This window comes from Gymnoscopelus microlampas, assembly GCF_963454915.1.
Source record: "Gymnoscopelus microlampas genome assembly, chromosome: 12".
In the NCBI taxonomy this organism is placed as follows: Eukaryota; Metazoa; Chordata; class Actinopteri; order Myctophiformes; family Myctophidae; genus Gymnoscopelus; species Gymnoscopelus microlampas.
Genome location: NC_139949.1, coordinates 1298158 through 1320808, shown reverse-complemented (window position 1 = coordinate 1320808; position 22651 = coordinate 1298158). Strand labels below are relative to the sequence as shown.

General features: G+C 44.9%; 1 protein-coding gene across 3 annotated transcripts in view; it reads right to left on the bottom strand.

Moving 5' to 3' along the window:
* The window catches only part of klf8 (Kruppel like factor 8), a 44525-nt gene extending 22736 nt beyond the window's left edge, over nt 1-21789 (bottom strand). For all 3 annotated transcript variants that reach the window (XM_084074696.1, XM_084074698.1, XM_084074697.1), the window contains exon 1: nt 21307-21789. In XM_084074696.1, the coding sequence (XP_083930822.1) occupies nt 21307-21333 (27 nt within the window). In that variant the 5' untranslated portion in view covers nt 21334-21789. The remainder of the gene's footprint in view (nt 1-21306) is intronic.
* Between the last annotated feature and the right edge of the window lie 862 nt (nt 21790-22651).

Genomic DNA, 22651 nt, shown 5'->3' with positions numbered 1-22651 from the left:
CGCACTCACACTCACACACACACACACTCTCACACTCTCACACTCTCACACACACACACACACACACACACACACACACACACACACACACACACACACACACACACACACACACACACACACACACACACACACACACACACACACACACACACACACACACACACACACACACACACACACACACACACACATCATACAGCAGGTGGCAGCATTGCAGGCAGTGAAAGTCTTGTAGTTGGGAGCTTCTGAACAGACACATAAATAAGATAGTGATGCATTGGGTTCATAGAGCCCGCAGGAATCTACAGCACTGCTTCCCAAAGTGGGGTCCGGGGACCCCCAGGGGTCCTTCGTGGGTGTTCCAGGGAGTCCCCAGCAAAAGCAGTTAATCAACACACAGACGTAAAGGGTGTTCAATAGCACTGATTTATGGGGAAAAAATGCAAAAGCGGAAAAATCGAGTTAGCTGGTTTCTGCCGGACAGCAACGAAAATATATATTTATATATATATATTTTTTTTTTAATTATATTTTTGGGGCTTTTTCTGCCTTTATTGATGGTAGATAGTGGAGATGGACAGGAAACAGGGAGAGAGAGAGACGGGGACTGAGCAAAGGTCGTCGGGAACGGGATTCGAACCCGCGACGCACTGTCAGGCGCATGTGGTTTGCGCCTGGACCGCTAGGCCAGCGGGCTCCCGCTGCCGCGTGACAATAATTTGAACTACTTTAACCAACGTTGGTTATTCAAAAATAGCAGATAGACAAGCTCACAGCTTGTTTTGAACGTTTTTATAAATATCGAACATTTTTGGACATTTTTTTATATTTTTGATTTATTTTTTACATATGTCATCTCTTCTGGGGGTCCCAGGCACAAAACATTTTCAGATGTACCCAGTTCCAGTTTTGCTCATTTCGTTGTGTCATCACTTTTTCATCACTAATTTCACTAGTTTAATCTGTATCCCCCTGACTGAGTTCTGACTGGATAATAGTGGTATCCTGACCTGGAAATGTATTTTCGCTCTAGACACTCTATAGCAATGATTACTGTCACAATATAAAGCTATTTAACACTGTTACTGAACAAACACTGCATCTTTAACTGTATACATGAATGACATTCATTCATTTTCAGTTTGCTTTGTATTGTATTGCAATGTAGATGGTAAGAGGGAGAGAGAGAGCATGGGAGAGAGAGAGGGAGCAAAAAAAAGGGAGAGAATATGAGAGGGTGGGGGGGTGACCCGTCCTTCTTGAGAGACAGAGCGACAGACAGAGAGACAGACAGACAGACAGACAGAGAGACACAACATTCAGTGGAAAACAGAGAAAGACAGAATGAACGAAGCATGTTGAATAATACTCTCTCTCTCTCTCTCTCTCTCTCTCTCTCTCTCTCTCTCTCTCTCTCTCTCTCTCTCTCTCTCTCTCTCTCTCTCTCTCTCTCTCTCTCTCTCTCTCTCTCTCTCTCTCTCTCTCTCTCTCTCTCTCTCTCTCTCTCTCTCTCTCTCTCTCTCTCTCTCTCTCTCTCTCTCTCTCTCTCTCTCTCTCTCTCTCTTCCATTCTCTCTTTCAGCAGGGGGTCACTCTCCACCCCCAACCCCCCCGCCCCCCCACACACACACACACTCTCTAGATAGCATTACATTTAGAATATTCACTATGTTCTATTCTTTTACAGAAGAGAGAGACAGAGAGGTGCAAACTGTGAAGGAATGGGTGTGTGTGTGTGTGTGTGTGTGTGTGTGTGTGTGTGTGTGCGTGCATGCGTGTGTTGGGGGAAGGGCGTGTCATGTGACGTTAGCTGGAAGATTCCTCTGTGGGGTGTGGCCAATCACATGGCAGGGTGGGGCTGGCACACACACACACGCACTAACGCACGCACGCACACACAAAGGACAGAGCCCCTCTGTGCACCAAACAAAGCTATGACAACTCTACACAAACACACACACAAAATCAACACATTTATCACACACTTTCATTCAGAGAATTAAAACCGATTTATTATTTTATTTATACACTTTCATATTCTTTGAAGGCCGTGGCGGAGAATATGTTTCCGCCCCTGTCTGTCCGTGTGCGTGCGTGTCTGTTTGTGAGCATCTGATCCCCGGCACCGTTTGCCCGATCGACGTGAAACTGTGCACATACACTCCCCGCCCCAAATTTATCACATCGGCTTGTTATAGCGCCACCAGGAGGCCAATCTTTTCATAACACAATTGTTTTAATATTAGTCCTACAGATCTTGTCCAAACCTCACGCAATTCGGCACACATGACCACTATAGTCTTGTGATCTAGACGTGTCTGTCAGATTTCTCATTTTCCATTCCAATTGGCTATGATTTGCCATCCAAACTTTGCAGGAGTGGCTCGTTTTGCACAAAATGCCACAGATCATAAACGCAGCTCCTGATTGCTGTGAAACTTTGCACGCACTCTCACCGTAGGCCAAGGAAGAACCTCCACCCCGAATAGTTTCACTCGGGAGTAAAAAGAAGGAAAGGTCTTTATTAATATATATGGCAACAGCCAACATGTTTCCACCAAGCCATTGGTCGTCTACACTCAATATGCAGCGCAGTGAATCTTACATTAAAATGTATTGTTACAGTCTCAAGAGGTCTCACCCCCTAGAGTGCTAGGGGGTGAAGAGGTGAGTGCTAGGGGGTGAAGAGGTGAGTGCTAGGGGGTGAAGAGGTGAGTGCTAGGGGGTGAAGAGGTGAGGGTTAGGGGGTGAAGAGGTGAGTGCTAGGGGGTGAAGAGGTGAGCGCTAGGGGGTGAAGAGGTGAGTGCTAGGGGGTGAAGAGGTGAGCACTAGGGGGTGAAGAGGTGAGCGCTAGGGGGTGAAGAGGTGAGGGTTAGGGGTGAAGAGGTGAGTGCTAGGGGGCGAAGAGGTGAGTGCTAGGGGGTGAAGAGGTGAGTGTTAGGGGGTGAAGAGGTGAGCACTAGGGGGTGAAGAGGTGAGTGTTAGGGGGTGAAGAGGTGTGTGCTAGGGGTGAAGAGGTGAGTGCTAGGGGGTGAGGTGGAGTCTGAAGAGGTGAGTGCTAGGGGGTGAGGTGGAGTCTTAAGAGGTGAGTGCTAGGGGGTGAGGTGGAGTCTGAAGAGGTGAGTGCTAGGGGGTGAGGTGGAGTCTGAAGAGGTGAGTGCTAGGGGGGTGAGGTAGTCTGAAGAGATGAGTGCTAGGGGGGTGAGGTAGTCTGAAGAGGTGAGTGCTAGGGGGGTGAGGTAGAGTCTGAAGAGGTGAGTGCGAGGGGGTGAGGTAGAGTCTGAAGAGGTGAGTGCTAGGGGGGTGAGGTGGAGTCTGAAGAGATGAGTGCTAGGGGGGTGAGGTAGTCTGAAGAGGTGAGTGATAGGGGGGTGAGGTAGAGTCTGAAGAGGTGAGTGCTAGGGGGTGAGGTGGAGTCTGAAGAGGTGAGTGCTAGGGGGTGAGGTGGAGTCTGAAGAGGTGAGTGCTAGGGGGTGAGGTGGAGTCTGAAGAGATGAGTGCTAGGGGGTGAGGTGGAGTCTGAAGAGGTGAGTGCTAGGGGGTGAGGTGGAGTCTGAAGAGGTGAGTGCTAGGGGGTGAGGTGGAGTCTGAAGAGGTGAGTGCTAGGGGGTGAGGTAGAGTCTGAAGAGATGAGTGCTAGGGGGTGAGGTGGAGTCTGAAGAGGTGAGTGCTAGGGGGGTGAGGTAGAGTCTGAAGAGATGAGTGCTAGGGGGTGAGGTGGAGTCTGAAGAGGTGAGTGCTAGGGGGTGAGGTGGAGTCTGAAGAGGTGAGTGCTAGGGGGTGAGGTGGAGTCTGAAGAGGTGAGTGCTAGGGGGTGAGGTGGAGTCTGAAGAGGTGAGTGCTAGGGGGTGAGGTGGAGTCTGAAGAGGTGAGTGCTAGGGGGTGAGGTGGAGTCTGAAGAGGTGAGTGCTAGGGGGTGAGGTGGAGTCTGAAGAGGTGAGTGCTAGGGGGGTGAGGTGGAGTCTGAAGAGGTGAGTGCTAGGGGGGTGAGGTGGAGTCTGAAGAGGTGAGTGCTAGGGGGTGGACGATGGGGAGTAAGTCTGCAGTTATGACTGATGGAGGGGACAGAAACAGACAGGAAAGACAGACAGACAGACACATTAAACAGACAGACAGATATTATTAATAATTAGGTATTATTATTAAACAGACAGTTTTGGAGATGAAAGTGAGATTGATGTGAGAATGCTCAGATGAACAACATTATTATTACAGTATAGGGATGTTGCTACAAACAGATAATTTAAAACTCAGTGCGACAGAGGGAGGGGCGAGAGACTATCTGGGTCACTGCTCTCTCTCTCCCAAACCCCCCCAGCCCTCTGTGTGTGTGTGTGTGTGTGTGTGTGTGTGTGTGTGTGTGTGTGTGTGTGTGTGTGTGTGTGTGTGTGTGTGTGTGTGTGTCATATCCCCCACCCAGCCAAACCCACACACACTATTTGGTATGTACCCACACCCATCCAGCGCACGCACGCACACCACAATGTGACCCTACATTCATTCTCCTCATTCAAGAGAAGAGGCTGGTTTACTGCTAAAGGACACACACACACACACACACACACACACACACACACACACACACACACACACACACACACACACACACATTTGTATCACTATACTTGTGAGGATATTGTCATTTTAGGACAGCGTTGAAAATAGCCAAAAATGTTCAATTTACAAATTGCGAGCATGTAGATTGGCTACTTCTTTACGGTGTTCGACAAATATAAATCAGGCAAAACTACAACCCTAACATCTAAAGGTCTAATCCTAACGACCTAATGGTGAGCATAACTCTACCTTTAACCATAAAACCAAACATTTCTCTTGTGAGGACCAGGAAAATGGTCTATTTCTCACATGCTGCTACACTTGTGGCCCTTACAAGTGTGGTAACACACACACACACACACACACACACACACACACACACACACACACACACACGGCCCCTCCTCTTCTAAAACAGTCAGAGGCTTTGGCCAAATTCCACAGAGCAGCTTCTACACACCCTCTGCACTTCCTCTGTTACTCCCCCTCCCTCCCCCCACCCCCACCCCTCTCTCACAGCCCCTCAACCTCTCCCCACCTCTCTCTCTCTCTCGCTCCCCCACCTAACCCCGTCCCACCCTCCCTCCCTCGCCCCCTCCTCTCAATTCAGTTCAATCGAATGGCATGAGAAAACATAGGTTTACATTGCCAAAGCAACAGTGGTGGGAAAAGTACTCAAACGTTTTACTTAAGTAAAAGTACCAATACTGCAATGCAGAAGTTCCATGTTACGAGTAAAAGTCCGGAATACAAAATTGACTTGAGTAAAAGTACAAAAGTATTGGTGTCAAAATGTACTTAGAAGTAAAAGTATTGGAAATTGTAAACACTAAGTAGAAGTAAAAGTATTGGAAATTGTAAACACTCAAGTAAAGTACAAATAATACCTCAGAAGTTTACTTAAGTACGGTACTTAAGTAAATGTACTTAGTTACTTTCCACCGCTGTTCAAAAGTAGCAAAAGTAGCAGATCTACAAACTCAAAATTTCAAGCTTGCGTGTAGATCTGCTACTTTTGATGCTTTTCTGTGATGCTGTAGTGTGATCAAGTAGGGCGTTCATTTATACGGCCCACAACCACCTCCATTCCTCTCTCCCCAGTCCTCTCCCACCTCCCCATCTCCTCCACCCCTCCCTCATGGCCCCCCCCACCCCCCTTTCTTCACATGGTCACATGATGTGCATGGGTCATGTGACCTGCTCTGTGCCTCACACATCATGAATTAATACTGTGAATGGGGATTACTGTGAATATACACCTGTATACAATGTAATACAACACACACACACACACACACACACACACACACACACACACACACACACACACACACACACACACACACACACACACACACACACACACACACACACACATCTAAAATATTGGTACAACTAGGACGAAAAGCTCCAGAGAAAACATACACCTACACACACACACACACACGGATGTGCATTGGAGACCTGGGTGTGTCTCCCATCTGGAGAGTTCTCGCAGGAGAGGAGAGGAGAGGAGAGGGGAGGAGGAGAGGAGAGTTCTGTTTCTTATCCTACCACACCCTGCTGACGCAAGGCAGACTGCCACTTTATCACACACCCTCTTATCCACACACACACACACACACGCACACACTGTGGTCAGAATTCTTTAAACTCCTTCGACTCAACGCAGACAGCAGCTAACGCTAACCCTAACCACAACACACAGCGTAGAAAGACAATCATGTTTAATTTCTCTCATTTGATCTTTTCAGTGAATTGGATTAATTTGAGTGTAGTAGAAGCACGGTTACACAACGGTGTCGCCACGCTACGTAAAATTACGTCAATGGCGCCCATCCCGAGTTCAGAAAAACATATAATATACTGGAAATGTGCTTTATTTGTGGAAAGGTTTGTAAGAATCGTTGTGGAACCGTGCTTCTGTTTTACCACTGTTACTCAACTAGACCCAAATAACTCCAATTCACTGAAAAGATAATAGTGTAAGAGAAATTAGACATAATTGTCTTTATACACCGACTCACATGAACATGTGTTGAGAGTGCAATGTTTCTAGCTTTATGAGCTCACCCTAACAATTCTGAATTTATCAGAATTGTTTTAAGACAATGTGCATGACATCATCGTACCTGGAAGTTATGCGGGAACGGCTACTACGAGTGGCAAAAAACTACTTTCTGGCCTTGACAGCCCATACATACATCTGATTGTATAAAACGATGTTAAACTCAACAACATGGCAGCTGTACGAAAATCTTGAATTATCCTCTTTCTACCTGCAAAGTTTTTGTTGCATAAAAATCCACCGTAGAGACATGTTATGAGCTACTTTCTGTCAATAAATTAAGTGTAAAATAAAGTGTCAGAGTTTGGAAGCGCTCGTTTTTAATAACGCAACATCCTGCTGCCTCCTGCATTATGAACAATAGGCTCTATGCACAGCAGCCATATTGGGAATGAATTGGGCCCCTTCCTTAATTCCTTCACAGGTGTTACCAATGATACTAATTAAGGCTCTGTTCCATTTAGTGTGGCATAGTGGTTGTCTTATTTTCAAGGACCCCCATAACTCTGAGAGTGTACACACTCACCATAAGGGGCCATTTGGGAACCAAAATGGAGTGTTTCTAGTGAGCCAACATGCACAATATCAGCACCCTGACCAGAATGGAACAGAGCCTTCATTAGTATCATTGGTAACACCTGTGAAGGAAGTAAGAAGAGGCCCAATGTCTTTCCAATATGGCTGCTGTGCATAGAGCCTATTTAGAAACAGGTGGTAAGCAGGATTCCAACGAGCGTTTCCAACTCCAACGCTCCATGCTGCTAAATGTTATGCCACTCAGTCTAGATGAGGGGGCCGTGTCCCGGTGGAAAAGTGACGCATGTGCATACTCTCTATTATCGGGTATAGCGTAGCAGCCCATGACGTCATGCTTAAACAATCAAGACAAGAGGCGATCAAGAAATGAATCTAAATCACCCACACTGGCACAAACATGTCGGTCTAAAAGTGTATTGATACCTGTCAAACAAAGCCCCCTGGCGAAACAAGGAAGAGGAATATTATTGGCTCACTATTGGATACATCGCCTTTCTAAAGGGTGTGTTTACATGTGCCGGGGAACAATGGCGGGAAGAGTGAAACACTCAAAAGTTTCAGAAGAGGACGTCTTCTAGCCAAGGTAGTGCGATCAGACGCGGTGTGAGCTTGTAGATCGGCAATTTTTGGTGTGTGACACCGTCATACGATGAAGTATAAATTAAGCTTTTAAAGTGACGGTGAAGTAAAAAGGTCGCATGCCTTCTGTCTGCTAGAAAAGTACTGTATTTGAAGGCCCTAGGAAAATGTAGTGCAAGTGTTAAAACAAAGACAAAAATGTAAAAATCTAAGAGAAAATAATAGAAAAAATAAATATGCATTTTCTGTTTATAAAGAGCTGAAGAGACATGGAGATTTTATAGGACATTTAATGCTGCTGTTTTCTTTTCAAATTATTGCCCAGAAATATATATACAGCAGCATTGATTATTGGCATAGACAAACTCACAGTCACAACTGGTCAATACAAAAAGACACCGGTTCTGTTCAGAATGTATTGTTGTCGTCTCACATCTTCCCACAAAATAATAGAAATAGCTCAATAGTGGGCTCAATAAGACCTGTAAGTGTCCATTTGGTTCCATTTGTACACTCTCAGAGTTATGGGGGCCTTTTAAAATAAGACAACCACTATGCCACACTAAATGGAACAGAGCCTTAATTAGTATTATTGGTGACACCTGTGAAGGAAGTACTGTAAGGAAGGGGCCCAATCATTCCCAATATGGCTGTTGTGCATAGAGCCTATTCCCTCAATACCCACATACCTGACTAAAAAGTGAGTGAGACCCACAGCCACGATACTAGAGGGAGCAACAACAACGATCTGGTGCCAGCCTCCTATAGGGACCGGGCAAAAGGCGTGGCCAAGCTTAGGCTGAAGTAGTTCCGGTGGCCATATTAGGGGAGCTCCATAACAACAGCTCGTATCAACATCATTGACAGTTTTACCCACGAGTCACGACGTGTCCTGAACTACAGCGAATTTATTGGTAAAGGACAGAAGATGGACCTGGCGAGTTACCATGCAGAGAGAAGCTGAATGCAGACGCAAAGGCACACTACCTGGAAAAAAGTCATTACATCTGTGCCCTAGACGGCTAGACCAGATGTAATGACAGTGCCCAGTCAGTCACAATCATTAATTTTACCTGAAAAGAACAACGTTTTGTTGCTTAGTTGTGTAACCGAAATAAAATATAGTCATCTTGAGTACTGATTATTTATATATATATTTATAATATTATTATAGCGAAGTATTATTATTAATTTTATATTGTTCATTGTTGATCATTGAGAAAGTGCACAACGGACCTGTTGCGATCAGTGTTGCCATATTTTGCGAGAGAAATAAGCAACCAGGTCTATGAAAACAAGCCCAAAAGAAGTGGCTTAGTGACATCGGCTTCTTGAAAATAGCCGATCTACAAGCTCACGTGAGCTTGTACATAGGTTATTAAAAAAAACTCTTGCAATAAAATAGAGAATATTTGGAATATTTTTTAAAACATTCTAACAGCACAAATGCTCCCTGGCACAAAACATGTTCATGAAAAGATTTGAGAACCAGTGGTTTAATTATTATTATTATTTTTTTTAAAGCCTAAATAAGCAAGTAGGCCTACCTAAATAAGCCTAAATAAGCAAGTACACTTTATAAATAGGCCACACAAAACTACTAATTTTACAAGCAACTTTACAGAAAAAGAAGCCCAAAGTCGCTTATAATAAGCCGACATGGCAACCCTGATGCTCGCCTCGCCTCGCCTCCATTCCAACAGATGTTTACATGTTTGATTGTGTGCTGTGCTGTCATGCTCGTTTGAGCTTATATGTGTTTGGGAATGTTGTTGAAGGTTATGTTATTTCGTCAGCTGACACCCAAGCCATACTACATTTATTTGATATCTCCGACGTCTGAACACTTGCTGACAGACAGACAAGAGTCCCTGGCTGTTCTCAGCCACCGTGACCGTGAGCCACCCACGTTAGACAACGTTTCTCAGACTGGACACATAGAGAAACACAATTTAGCTGTTAGCTCAATCTCATTGTATTTAATATACCCATGCCATGCTGTTTCTTTGATATCTCGACATCTGATCTCCAACAGCTTTTCCTCCAGGTTGGAAATGTGTGCAATTTTACTTTTTTAATTTAACGTCTGAAACCTTGGCATTGCATCCGATAATGCAGCACTGTCGTACCATTGCTAAATTAGAGCAACAGACAAGTTAGAGATAGATAATAATGTACACCGTCTACTTGCTGGACAACAAACACAGGACTACAGACTACAATACACATACTCTACACTTGTGGCAGCTGTCAATCTACTCCCACAAGATGGCGGTGAAAGTGGGCTGATTTAACGGCGTCTCGACCCTGTGACGTCGCTATGCCCGACCCCTATACAACAAACTTGGGGAAATTCTCTTTCTACTACTCTGCCACCAAAATGTGGAACGCCCCGACACCATCCCTTAAAAAATGTGGATCACTGGCTACCTTCAAAACAGGCCTAAAACTCCATCTTTCAGGAGACCAAAAGGGAAGGTCAAATCACTTTTCCCATAGAGAGGAGATGGCATTCACTGCTACCGCTTGTTCCTTTTCGCCCTTTTTCTACATTGTACATAAAGTGTTTTATATTTGTTGATGATATTGTATGTTGATGATGAATACATAGGACCACAATGGAAACAAGTCCCCTGCACTTTTTTGCGTTATCCCACATTGACTGCCGGAGTTTATTCATAATTTATTCACCCACTGCCAGGGTTTTTAATCATTTGTTTATAGAAAAAATGTGAATTCTGTGTCCGTTTATTTTTTAACATTGAAGTTAATGGATTTGAAAAAATGAAACATTTTATATCTCCTAATTCGTTGAGAATAACGACACAAATGTTATACTCAAAAATTAGAGAAACATTTTAGGAATTCAAAAACAAAATAAAAAAAAATTAAAAGGGGAGAATTCTCCCCTTTGGCGGTAAACACCATTGACTGAAAAGGGGAGAATTCTCCCCTTTGGCGGTGGATGTGTTAAGACCTGAGGCCGTGTCTAAAATAATTCTAAATCCTAACAATTTTTCGGGAAAAAATAAATAATTTTCACAATTTTTCAAAAATAGCAGATCTACAAGCTCGTATATCTGCTATTTTTGAATAGCCAAATAAATCTTAAGTGACACAGATGCGTTCTAGGTTAAGCCCAAATGTCTGGCTGTACCTCGTGCTGTTTACATTTCTGTCTAATATAATATTCAATCAAGATTCAATATTAAAAAACGTTAAGGAATGGGACCACTCAGTGGCGCGGGAAGGGGGGGGCTACGGGGGCTGCAGCCCCCCTGGTGATGGGAAGGGATTTTAATTTTTTTTTGGATTTTTTTTATTTTATTGATGAGAACAAGAATTAAATAACGTAACCCTAACCTAACCCTAACCCTAAAACCGAAATAAAGTAAAGGAAAAAAAGTGCCAAAACCCACCCAAACCCGCACATTTTTCGACCCGAAACCGAAAAAATCGGGACGCGTGCATGGGTCAAGCGGATTCCCCCCCGACGCTCAGCCCCCCTGGCTATTAAGTACTTCCCGCGCGCCTGGGACCACTTGACTCCCAGTGAAGCAATGAATCAGACATGGTAAATGTAATTTCCTGTATTCTGGTGCATTTTAACAGGGATTTACTAGCATAGGAAAATGATGGGTATATTTTGTAATTTCATCCATTATAAACTTTCAGGATAAATTTCAATTCAGGAGCAAAGAAGGAGACGGGGAAAAAAAATCAGGAGTCTCCTGCTAAAATGTGTAGTGTTGGCAGGTATGCACAATGCACAACTAGAAAGGTGTGTGCTCCTCTGGGTGCAGATCTGCACCAGGCCTGGTTCCTACGTTTGTCTCTCATTTCTCTAAAGTTCAGTCCACGCCAATGACTCACAACGGAACAACAAGTTGCAACTGCAACCACCTGCCGACAGAAAACTGTACCGACCCCGCAGCAGGTCAATTCAGACCGCTGCAACCGGTTGCAAGTTGCAACTCGTTACGTTGCCAGAACCAAAACAGTCAGAACCAACACATATATTATTTTAACCTTTGTTCCTTCACAGAAATAAATCCACCTCTAAACAAACCCCACTCGTGTTCCAAACTACAGCTCAAAATAATTAAGGGAACACTTAATTATTAACACATTGACTGGCAAAGTTTATTCATAATGTACTCACCCCCTTGCCAGCGATTTGCGTGTTTTTTTGTTTTGTTATTTTGTTATTTAAATTCATTTAAGTTTGTCTGGCTGCGGTTTTAAACACATACGACAGATCGACCAGCAAATTGACACCTCGATCACTCGCTTACTCGCTCGCCCCCCCCCAAACAGGCTCAAACAGTCCATACGTCATAACCTGATGTGACGTCTTCGACAATCGCCGATAGGGCTTCAGACCGGTGTGATACACGACGACGATGACTGTTCGTCACCCAGACTAAGGAAAATAGAAGTGGAGCTCTCCGTTCGTTTTTTATACCGTGTGCAAAAACGTGTTTTGGCCTAAAGAGCGCATTTCTCAAGCTAAAACTGGAAACCAGAAACGGAAATCGCTGAAATTGCTTCCGGGTGAAGCGGAGGTGAGTGGAAAACGAAACTGATCTCGGAATGTAAATAAAACAGCGTGATCGTCTATTAACCAAATTAAACAATAAAACGCAGATCTGCGTTCTGACATATTCTGGCAGCCCACGGTTTTATTTAATAGGACGCAGATCTGCGTCCATGGCAGCTTATATGTTAATTATGATCCCTTAATTCTTTTGAACAGCTTTTGTTAGCAGTATGTACACAGTTCATGAAAACTCAAAATAATTAAGGGATCAAAGTGTTCCCTACATTTCTTTGAGCAGTATAGTATGGCTGTAGTCTAGTCTGATACTGTTGTACTGGGAGCTGACCGGCACAACCACAGTCTGATACTGTTGTACCGGAAGCTGACCGGCACAACCACAGAATGAAACTGTTGTAGTGTCAGCTGACCAGTACAACCAGTTCATATTCTTCTCCCTCTGTTTCTGTCAGAGTGTGTGTGTGTGTGTGTGTGTGTGTGTGTGTGTGTTTGGCAGCAGGGCTTCGGTCACCATGGTGACAGGATTCTTACCCCAGTTAATGAATGGCTGGTTGGTAGGGGGTCTCTCGCTCGCTCGCACGCACGCACGCACGCACGCACGCACACACACACACACACACACACACACACACACACACACACACACACACACACACACACACACACACACACACACACACACACACACACACACACACACACACACACACACACACACACACACACACACACACACACACACACACACACACACACAATATAGGCCGATCACATACAATCCTGTTTTCCTCTCTTCCTGGCATTCCTTCCCAACATCTCTCCTCTCCTCTGTCCTTAGATCAGTGGTTGTTCCCCAGGGATCATTGGGTTATTCAAAAATAGCAGATCTACAAGCTCACAGCGCGTCACAATTTGTTTTTGAAAAAGAAATAGAAAATGTTTGGGATTTTTTTTACAAATTATCTGGGGGTCTCTACTGGCACAAACTATTTTAAGATGGGGTTTCTAGGCCAAATACATATTAATTTGGGGGTCCTTGACATGAAAAAGTTTGAGACGCCCTGCCTTACTTCCTATTAACATAGGACACCCGACAAGGCCGACATAGACGATACGTATATTTAAATATATCTATGACCAGGGGTGCACATAACTGGTGCGCAGGTGCGCATGCGTCGCCAAAATGCATGCTGCGCGGCACATCAGACGAAAGGGAAGCGCTCTCGCGTACCAACAGCTGGGACCGCTGGGACAGGAATTTACTTCCTGAAGCCACACTCACACAATCGCGCTAAAGCACGCGTCGGCCCCATACACAGCCATTAGGCGGAGGGGGAGGGGACGCATGCTGCACGTGATTGTGTGAGTGTGGCCTCGAATCCTGACACACAGTCAGTCACGCGACTCGCTGGCTGTGTTACAGGCACTCGTCACTGATGATGAACGCCGTGATGGTGAAAAATATGCCGTGAACTTCCCAATCTGCCATGTCTGCTTATTATAAGCGACTTTGGGCTTATTTTTCTGTAAAGTTGCTTGTAAACAAACTAGCAATTTTGTATTGGTTGTTGCGGTTTTGTTTGGGCTTGTTTCTAAAGTATAGTTGCTTATTTGGACCAATTATTATTTAAACCAGTGATTCTCAAACATATATTGTAGATCTGCTATATATCCTAGTCGATTCTTTTGAGCTTGTTTTCATAGACCTGGTTGCTTATTTCTCTCACAAAACCTGGCAACAGCGCAGCTAACAACATGAAGCTACCATTGTAGCATCTAGTCAAAACAAGGCAATAAAAGACACAAACTAGTCCACAACAATGGTTGTCTACAAAACGTGAGTTTCGACCCCTACTGCACTGCGCTATATTATTTGTATGTGTGTGTTTAACTTTAGGGAATGGCTAAGTAATTAAGTACATTTACTCAAGTACTTCCACCAATGTGGGTCTTTTTTTTGGAGAAAGAGGTCGCGAGGAAAACTTTTTTTCCTTATACTGCCAACGGGCGCCACTGGTACTACAGGCAACGTAGTTGAACGTACACGTCGGGCTGACGGTGAATGTCGACTGCACGGACGGAAAAACTGGAGCCGTAAGTGACGGAGGGGGAGAAAAAAACGACAATGCAAGGAGCGCCGGCGCTCGTTACGTATCCTTACGTCCGACTATGAATGATACTTAAGGGTCCATTTGGTTCAATTTACTACACTCCCAGAGTTACAGACCTGTAAGGGTCCATTTGGAACCCCCTCAAGGAACCCAGAGGGTCCCTGGACCTCACTTTGAGAACCACTACATTTATTGTTGCAATGTATGCAATGTATCCAGTAATAAGAGCTTATAGGTCTGTAACTGAGATAAATGGAACCAAATGGACCCTTACGGGTCTGTAACTCTGACAAATGGAACCAAATGGACCCTTACAGGTCTGTAACTCTGAGATGTGGAACCAAATGGACCCTTACAGACCTGTAACTCTGAGATATGGAACCAAATGGACCCTTACGGGTCTGCAACTCTGAGATATGGAACCAAATGGACCCTTACGGGTCTGTAACTCTGAGAAATGGAACCAAATGAACCCTTACGGGTCTGTAACTCTGAGATATGGAACCAAATGGACCCTTACAGCCCTGTAATTCTGAGAAATGGAACCAAATGGACCCTTACGGGTCTGTAACTCTGAGATATGGAACCGAATGGACCCTTACAGCCCTGTAACTCTGAGAAATGGAACCAAATGGACCCTTACGGGTCTGTAACTCTGAGATATGGAACCAAATGGACCCTTACAGCCCTGTAACGCTGAGAAATGGAACCAAATGGACCCTTACAGGTCTGTAACTCTGACAAATGGAACCAAATGGACCCTTAGAGGTCTGTAACTCTGAGAAATGGAACCAAATGGACCCTTACAGGTCTGTAACTCTGACAAATGGAACCAAATGGACCCTTGCCGCCCACCATGTGGATGCTCAGAACTCCCACTCGTCTCATGATTGGCTGTTTAAATGCAGCTGGATTTGAAAGGTAACGAGCTGGCCCCGCCCCTGCTGGCTCTAGATGAGCTAACTTGAGTGTGTGTGTGTGTGTGTGTGTGTGTGTGTGTGTGTGTGTGTGTGTGTGTGTGTGTGTGTGTGTGTGTGTGTGTTGAATGGGAGGAGTAGGACGGAGGTGCTACGTCCTCCCGGTGGGGGCTCCTCACTGGCAGGTGAACCAGTAGGGTACAACAGTACGTCGTCCTGGCGTCCCCATTGACACAAGCCGTTTGTTTTATTGTTCAGGTTCAAAACTACAGCAGATTCAAAACAACAACACAGCTGCAAATATCACACTAATGATGGGTGTGTCAGATTTATAATCACACCAATGATGGGTGTGTCAGATTTATAATCACACCAATGATGGGTGTGTCCGATTCATAATCACACTAATGGTGCGCGTGTTAGAATGAGGTGTGTCTGGAACCACACACAGACACGTGCAAACATAGACAGCAGTAAACAGTATCGTCAACGCACACTGACACCCATCATTATATATGTGATTAGCTGCAGCTGTGTTGCTTACATCACTGAGTACTGTAAGGTCAGCCTTATGCAGCCTGCCGTGTTTTTTTTTATCAGGACCCTGCTGTAGTTTTAAACTAGCCTGGGAAACCATCCCAGGCTAGTTTTAAACCTGAACTGGAAAACAAAACTACAAAATTTGGCTTGAGTTTCACCCTTGAAGATCCGGATCGAGATCCGCAGATCCAGTCCAGGAATTAGTACTGGGTTTGGTGATGTTCTATATTGTCAGAATCAGCTTTCTTTGTGTTCGGTAACGGTCAATGGGGAGCATATTTTGAATTATCAATTTATAATCAATGGAGCAACTATTTTTTATTTCTCGCCCACCTTTGAAGTTACATCATGGCAAGGTAACTACACAACCTAGCCCTGAAACATGACTGTCATACCATGACAGTCATGGTGCCGAGTCCAGCATTTTAATCCCATCGCCGTCCATTTTTCTTTCTTTTTTTAAATGTATCAGAGTGCAATACACCTCCCAAACATTATTGTCGCATGGTTGAAAGTATCAGAGAGAATAAAATGCTTTTTATTGTACAATACGGGAGATACGGGTACTTATCGCGGTCCGGGTCGCCTTGTAACATCCGTGGCTCGCGGGTAAGCACTTTATATTTGAAATCTGAACGTTTATGTACATGTGAGAGTTGGCAATGTAAAAAAAATCGAACACCGCTATAAACCAGGGGGACTCGGAACCATGACGCTTGTGTACAAGCGTCATGTGAACCATGGCTACTACACAACCCAAACCTCTACCAAAGTGTTGCCCTTTAAGCTCTATTTTCTTGTTTTAACCCAAATTATTCAAGTGTTCACTAGTGATGACTAGTGAACACATATGGAAGGCGGGGATAAAGTGGTTAATTTCTTTAATTAAATGTAGGCTACAGTACTAAATGACCAGACAGCATTACAGAATACAATGACCTCCTATCTGCAGCATTTGACACAAATCAATCATCATAAACCATTCATCAAGGACCCTCGCCATCATCTAATTAACTCATTCCCTGGCAATGACGTCTTTTGACGTCTCTTAAAAAAAATCTATTTTTCACAAAGGAACCAGGAGATAACGCGATCAAAATATTTGCTGCTCCATTCACTTCAATGTTAAAAACAAAAGATGCTATTTTCAAACATCAAACAACAAATGTCAACGAGGTCACAATGACCTCATTGACATTTATGAAACCACACCTGACAACCCTCAGTGATTAGCAACCATCAGGGGATGAATCATACTGGAGATAAATATTCTGTGACTACTTGAAAGGGTACGATAATCGCAAAATCCTGGCAGAGGGACCACAAGCTTGAAATAAATCTGTCAGTGAATAAGTTAATAATAATCGATCAATCATCATAAACCAATCAAGGACCCTCCACCACGCAGCCACAATCTAATTAATAATGATTATTTAGATCAATAACCTATCATCGGTGTAACAGCAGAACATCCAAAAAAGTTAATAATCTGTACATTGAAACTGACACACACACACATATAGGATGCCAGGTCAACAATGACCTGGCATGAATCCTGCAAGGTCGTCGAGGCTAGGGCAAGTGCTACGGGCTGAGGTGGAGTCTGAAGATTACGGCGGAAGATAGGCTCTATTCACAGCAGCCATATTGTGAAGACATTCACAGGTGTTACCAATGATACTAATGAAGGCTCTGTTCCATTCTGGTCAAACAGAGTCAGGGTGCTGATGTTGTACATGTTGGCCCACTGGAAACACTCTGTTACACCAGTGGGTCTACAGTTGGGGTCCAGGGACCCTCATGGGCTTCCAAATGGCCCCTTACAGGTGTGTAACTCTGAGAGTGTACAAATGGAACCAAATGGACCCGTAAGGGTCCATTTGGTTCCATTTGTACACTCTCAGAGTTATGGGGGTCGTGGAAACCACTGTGCTACACTACATGGAACAGAGCCTTCATTAGTATCATTGGTAACACCTGGGAAGAAAGTGATAATATGGCTGCTGTGCATAGAGCCTATAGACCATATTCACACGGCGGTCATATTGGAATTTAACATTGAAAGTGCCGCCACCCGGGGTAGCTACTTTCATTGACTTCATAGAAACATGGCCGCCGTGTGAATATGGTCTATTGGGAGTGAGTCTGCAGTTCTAACTGCAATGGGGAGTTGATTCCATAGTTTCCACATGAACAGTTTCCACCTGGATACCATCCCACTGCTGGAGAAGTGGGGGAGACCATAGATATAGAAACCTAGATACCTCATTGGCCTCTGCAGTTCGTTGGAGCAACTCGTATCGCGGCCACCATTTTCGCGTAGGAAAACGGACACTCAAAGTGACTACTGGCCAATCACAGCACTCACAGCGCGTTGACTACTGGCCAATCACAGTGCGTCTTTTCTAAGATTTGTCAGAATCTAGTTGTCCCGCCCCCACTTGCCTCTGATTGGCCTACCGAACGCCCCCTTCTGTGACACACACGGAAGCTTCAGGGAAGCTTTCCAACGCTAAAATGGCCTCCGTGATACCAATGGCTCAGAGCCGAAGGAGGCGTCTACCTTTATATTTTAGGCTTAATGTTCCCTACAATGCCTTTAAGTAAAAGTATCAATACTTGCAATGTAGAAGTACCGTACTCTGTTACAAGTAAAAGTCCGGAATTCAAAAATGTACTCGAGCAAAAGTACAAAAGTATTGGTATCCAAATGTACTTCAAAAGTACCAAAAGTATTCAAATGTTTGAAAATATCAGATCTACAAGCTCACAACGTGTCGCACCGCGACGCGTTGTGAGCTTATAGATCTGATATTTTGTAGAAACTGCTATTTTCAAACTATTTTCAAACATTAGCCTAGGGATAAAATAGGGCTGAAGTGGTTAATGTATGTTTTATAATATAATCATTTGTATCTACAAAGTAACTAGTAACTTAAGTTTTCAAATAATTGTAGTGAGTAAAAGTATAATATTTATCTCAGAGATGTGGTGGAGTAGAAGTAAAAGTATAGACAATTGGAAATACTCCAGTAAAGTAAAAATGTTACTTAAGTACAGTACTTGAGTAAATGTACTTAGTTACTTTACACCACTGCACATACACCAGTTGAGTTATGTGAATATGAATGTCGTTAATAAATGTGTGTGTGTGTCTGATAGTCTAGTGTTGAAGGTGTGTGTGTGTGTGTGTGTGTGTGTGTGTGTGTGTGTGTGTGTGTGTGTGTGTGTGTGTATACGCCACATAGGCTCTGAAGCCTGACAGCGAGTCCTCGGTTCCATTCCCACGCCCGACGGACCCTTGCTGCATGTCACTCCCCCACTCAATTCAAAGCCATTTCAATTCAAAGGAGCTTTATTGGCATGAGAGCAACATACGTTTACGCTGCCAAAGAGCTCGCTCTCTCTAATGGTTTGTATTGGACCAGTGCGCTTAGTGCCTTATATCCAAACGCACTCTTTATATGTCTCTAAAGCCGAAAACTCCTTGCCAAGTCTGAACTTTCCCTGGTAAAGGGAGGTGCTAGGACTACAAACTTCTGATGGGCGGAGTCAGAACTTTTTTTCCGGAACTCGTACACCTCCAGATGTCCTGACCATAGACTGTAAAAAAAAATGGTGTGGACGAAGGGAGCGGTGACATGACCCATTGAGCCACTTCTTCGGGGGCGAATTCAAATCCACCATCTTGGAACGCCAGGTCCTGAAAAGCAACCGGAAACGAATGCTATTGGCTGGAAGGGCAGCGAGTGCGGGTCTTCACTAAGTAGAGCCAGTAGCCCTAAAAGCATACCCTACTTCAGGGGTCTTCAACAGGGGGTCCGGGACCCCTAGGGGGTCCTCAGAGCTACTATAGGGGGTCCGCCAAATCTTTGTGTGATAGGATTTCGTTTTTTTACATGAACCACTTGAACCCTAGAATTCCTTTTCTGAGGGGAACAAGAGGCGTAGAGGTGTAGAGGGAAAACAGAGCAGACTAAGTTAAAAAAAACTTTAATCTGAAACACAATTTTATACAATATAGAATAGGGGGTCCCTGCTTCATCTCTCTCTCAGCTAGGGGGTCCTTGGCCTGAAAACGTTGAAGACCCCTGCCCTACTTTATCATCATCAATTTAAAAATGAAAGGGACCATAATTTACAATAACGCATATCATGGTTAACTAGCGAGTAGCGACTGCAAGCATAAAGTATTTATGACAATGACTACTAAGGCAATAAAATCAAGTGTTAAGTCCGGTCAAATCCCCATTGTAATCAATGGTGTGGTAATTGTTCTGCAGAAAGGAAGTGCCAGAATCTGGTACTTCCTTATTGGCTTCATTTTAAAAACGGGATGCTTTCTGCGTGGTTCTGACAGTACAAACTATTCGCTCGTATAAAGGCTGTCCAAACCGGAGGAGGAGCATGTATTGGCCCTTTAAGTATCTTTAATGCTGTGGTTCTCAAAGTGTGGTCCAGGGACCCCCAGGGGTCCTTGTGGTTTCCCCAACTAAATGACTTAATATAGACTCAAAATGAACCCCTGTATACATTACATCAGCTGTTTGAAAATAGCCGTTCTACAAGCTCACAATGTGTCGCAATGCGACACGTTGTGAGCTTGTAGATCTGCTATTTAAAGCAATGATGTGTTAAAAAACACAAAATGTTCAGTTGGGGTACACGAGGCCAAATACATATTAAATTGGGGGTCTTTGATATGAAGATTTGACGAGAACCACCGGTTGAAATGTCTTAAAATGTGTTATATTGAAATGTATTTAAATAATTGAAATGTCCACTTAATAGTTCAGCCGCATTCACCAGACTGTATATACGACACACTGCATGAAGGTGTAATGCACCTGGCCCATTTCCCAGGGTTCATAGCGCTTGTGTTTGTGTGTGTGTGTGTGTGTGTGTGTGTGTGTGTGTGGGGGGGGGGGGGGGGGGGTGTGAGAAGAGCTGGCCCTTTAAGAACTAAGATGGCTGCAGCTTCCTTCCTGTGCCTCTCAATGATCAGAGAGAGAGACATACACAGTACACACAGAGACAGAGAGAGAGAGAGAGAGAGAGACACTCACACAGAGAGAGAGAGACAGACAGAGAGACACTCACAGAGAGAGACAGACACAGAGAGAGGGAGAAAGAGAGAGAGGGAGACAGAGACACACAGAGACAGAAACAGGGGGAAACTGGAGACAGCTTTTTTTTCCTGCCACAACTATAATGTCTAAGAGCTCCATTCTAACAGTAATAATAACAATAACTGTAATAATGACAGTTATACCATTATTACAGCTGCTTTCCTTCACATAACCCTAACTGTCTGCTTTTTTGCATAACAGGCACATGTTGGTCTGAACTCAGGTGAACCAACCACACACACACACACACACACACAGTGCGCAGTAGAGAGAGAGAGAGAGAGAGCCAGCAGGGGGGGGTGACTTACTTTCATACTCCGGGTCTCTGTGTGCATCTTGCAGCCTTGCAGAGGGGGGTCGCAGCCACAGCCAGGCAGGGGGGGGTGGGGGGCGAGGGGGCGGGGATGGGGAGGAGGGGGGGTGGTCTTCTTCCTCTGCTGCTGTGCTGGGTGGATCCGGATCCAAACTGGAACCGTACGCCCGATCCGATCTGAACGCGGTTGGTTTAGGTTTACGTTACGTTACGTTTTCGGGTTCGATCTCTCTCCCTCCTCCTGCCCCGGTCCGGTCCGGTCCGCTCCGCTCCGATCCGATCCCGGGTCCGGCCCCTAATCTGGCCTGTCGATGGTAATCTGAACCGGATCCCCGGGCTCTAGTAGTGGTGGCTGTTGTGTGGCCGGGCTGGAGCGCGCTGTCCTCGGCTTGGTGGGGCTGGCTCTGGCTGTGCTATAACCGTGGAGGATCGGATCTAATGTTCTCTCTCTCTCTCTCTCTCTCCTAGGCAGGCAGCCTCTCCCTTCTCTGTGTGACCCCACCCTGTCCCCACCCACTACCCCCCCACCCCCACCCCCACCCTGCAGCCCCACCCACTCTGCTAACACCCACCCCCCCCCCCCCTCCCTCCCTCCCCTCCCCACACCCTGCTAGCTGTGGCTGCCCCACCCACCACCGGCACCCACCCACCCATCTCTGTCTCTCTCCTCTCTCTCTCTCTACTCCTGCCACTCCTCTATATAATAGTGCTGCAAAACACCACCTAAAAACCACAGCTCTGTGTATCATTAACCAATAGCACAGGGGTCTTCAACGTTTTCAGGCCAAGGACCCCCTAGCTGAGAGAGAGAGATGAAGCAGGGACCCCCTACTCTATATTGTATAAAATTGTGTTTCAGATTAAAGTTTTTTTTTTTAACTTAGTCTGCTCTTTTTTCCCCCTCTACACCTATAGCCTCTTTGCCAAAAATAGCAGATCCACAAGCTCTCAACGCCTCGCAGCGCGAGGCGTTGAGAGCTTGTAGATCTGCTATTTTCGGCTAATGTTCCCCTCAGAAAAGGAATTCTAGGGTTCAAGTGGTTAATGTAAAAAAAACTAGGGGTCCCGGACCCCCTGTTGAAGACCCCTGCAATAGCAGACGATATCAGATCTACAAGTCAAGCATGCAGCAGCGCCTGGCATCGACTGACCTTGTAGATCTGACTCTTTTTTTTTGTTGCTAGATTTATTCCTTCAGGATTTTTTTTGTTGATAATCATCACCTATAATCACATTATGGCCAAAATTACTTTACTTTTTATTATAACACACACTCCACCATCTCTATTTACTCTGTCTCCCCTATCTGTCTGTGTGTGTGTGTGTGTGTGTGTGTGTGT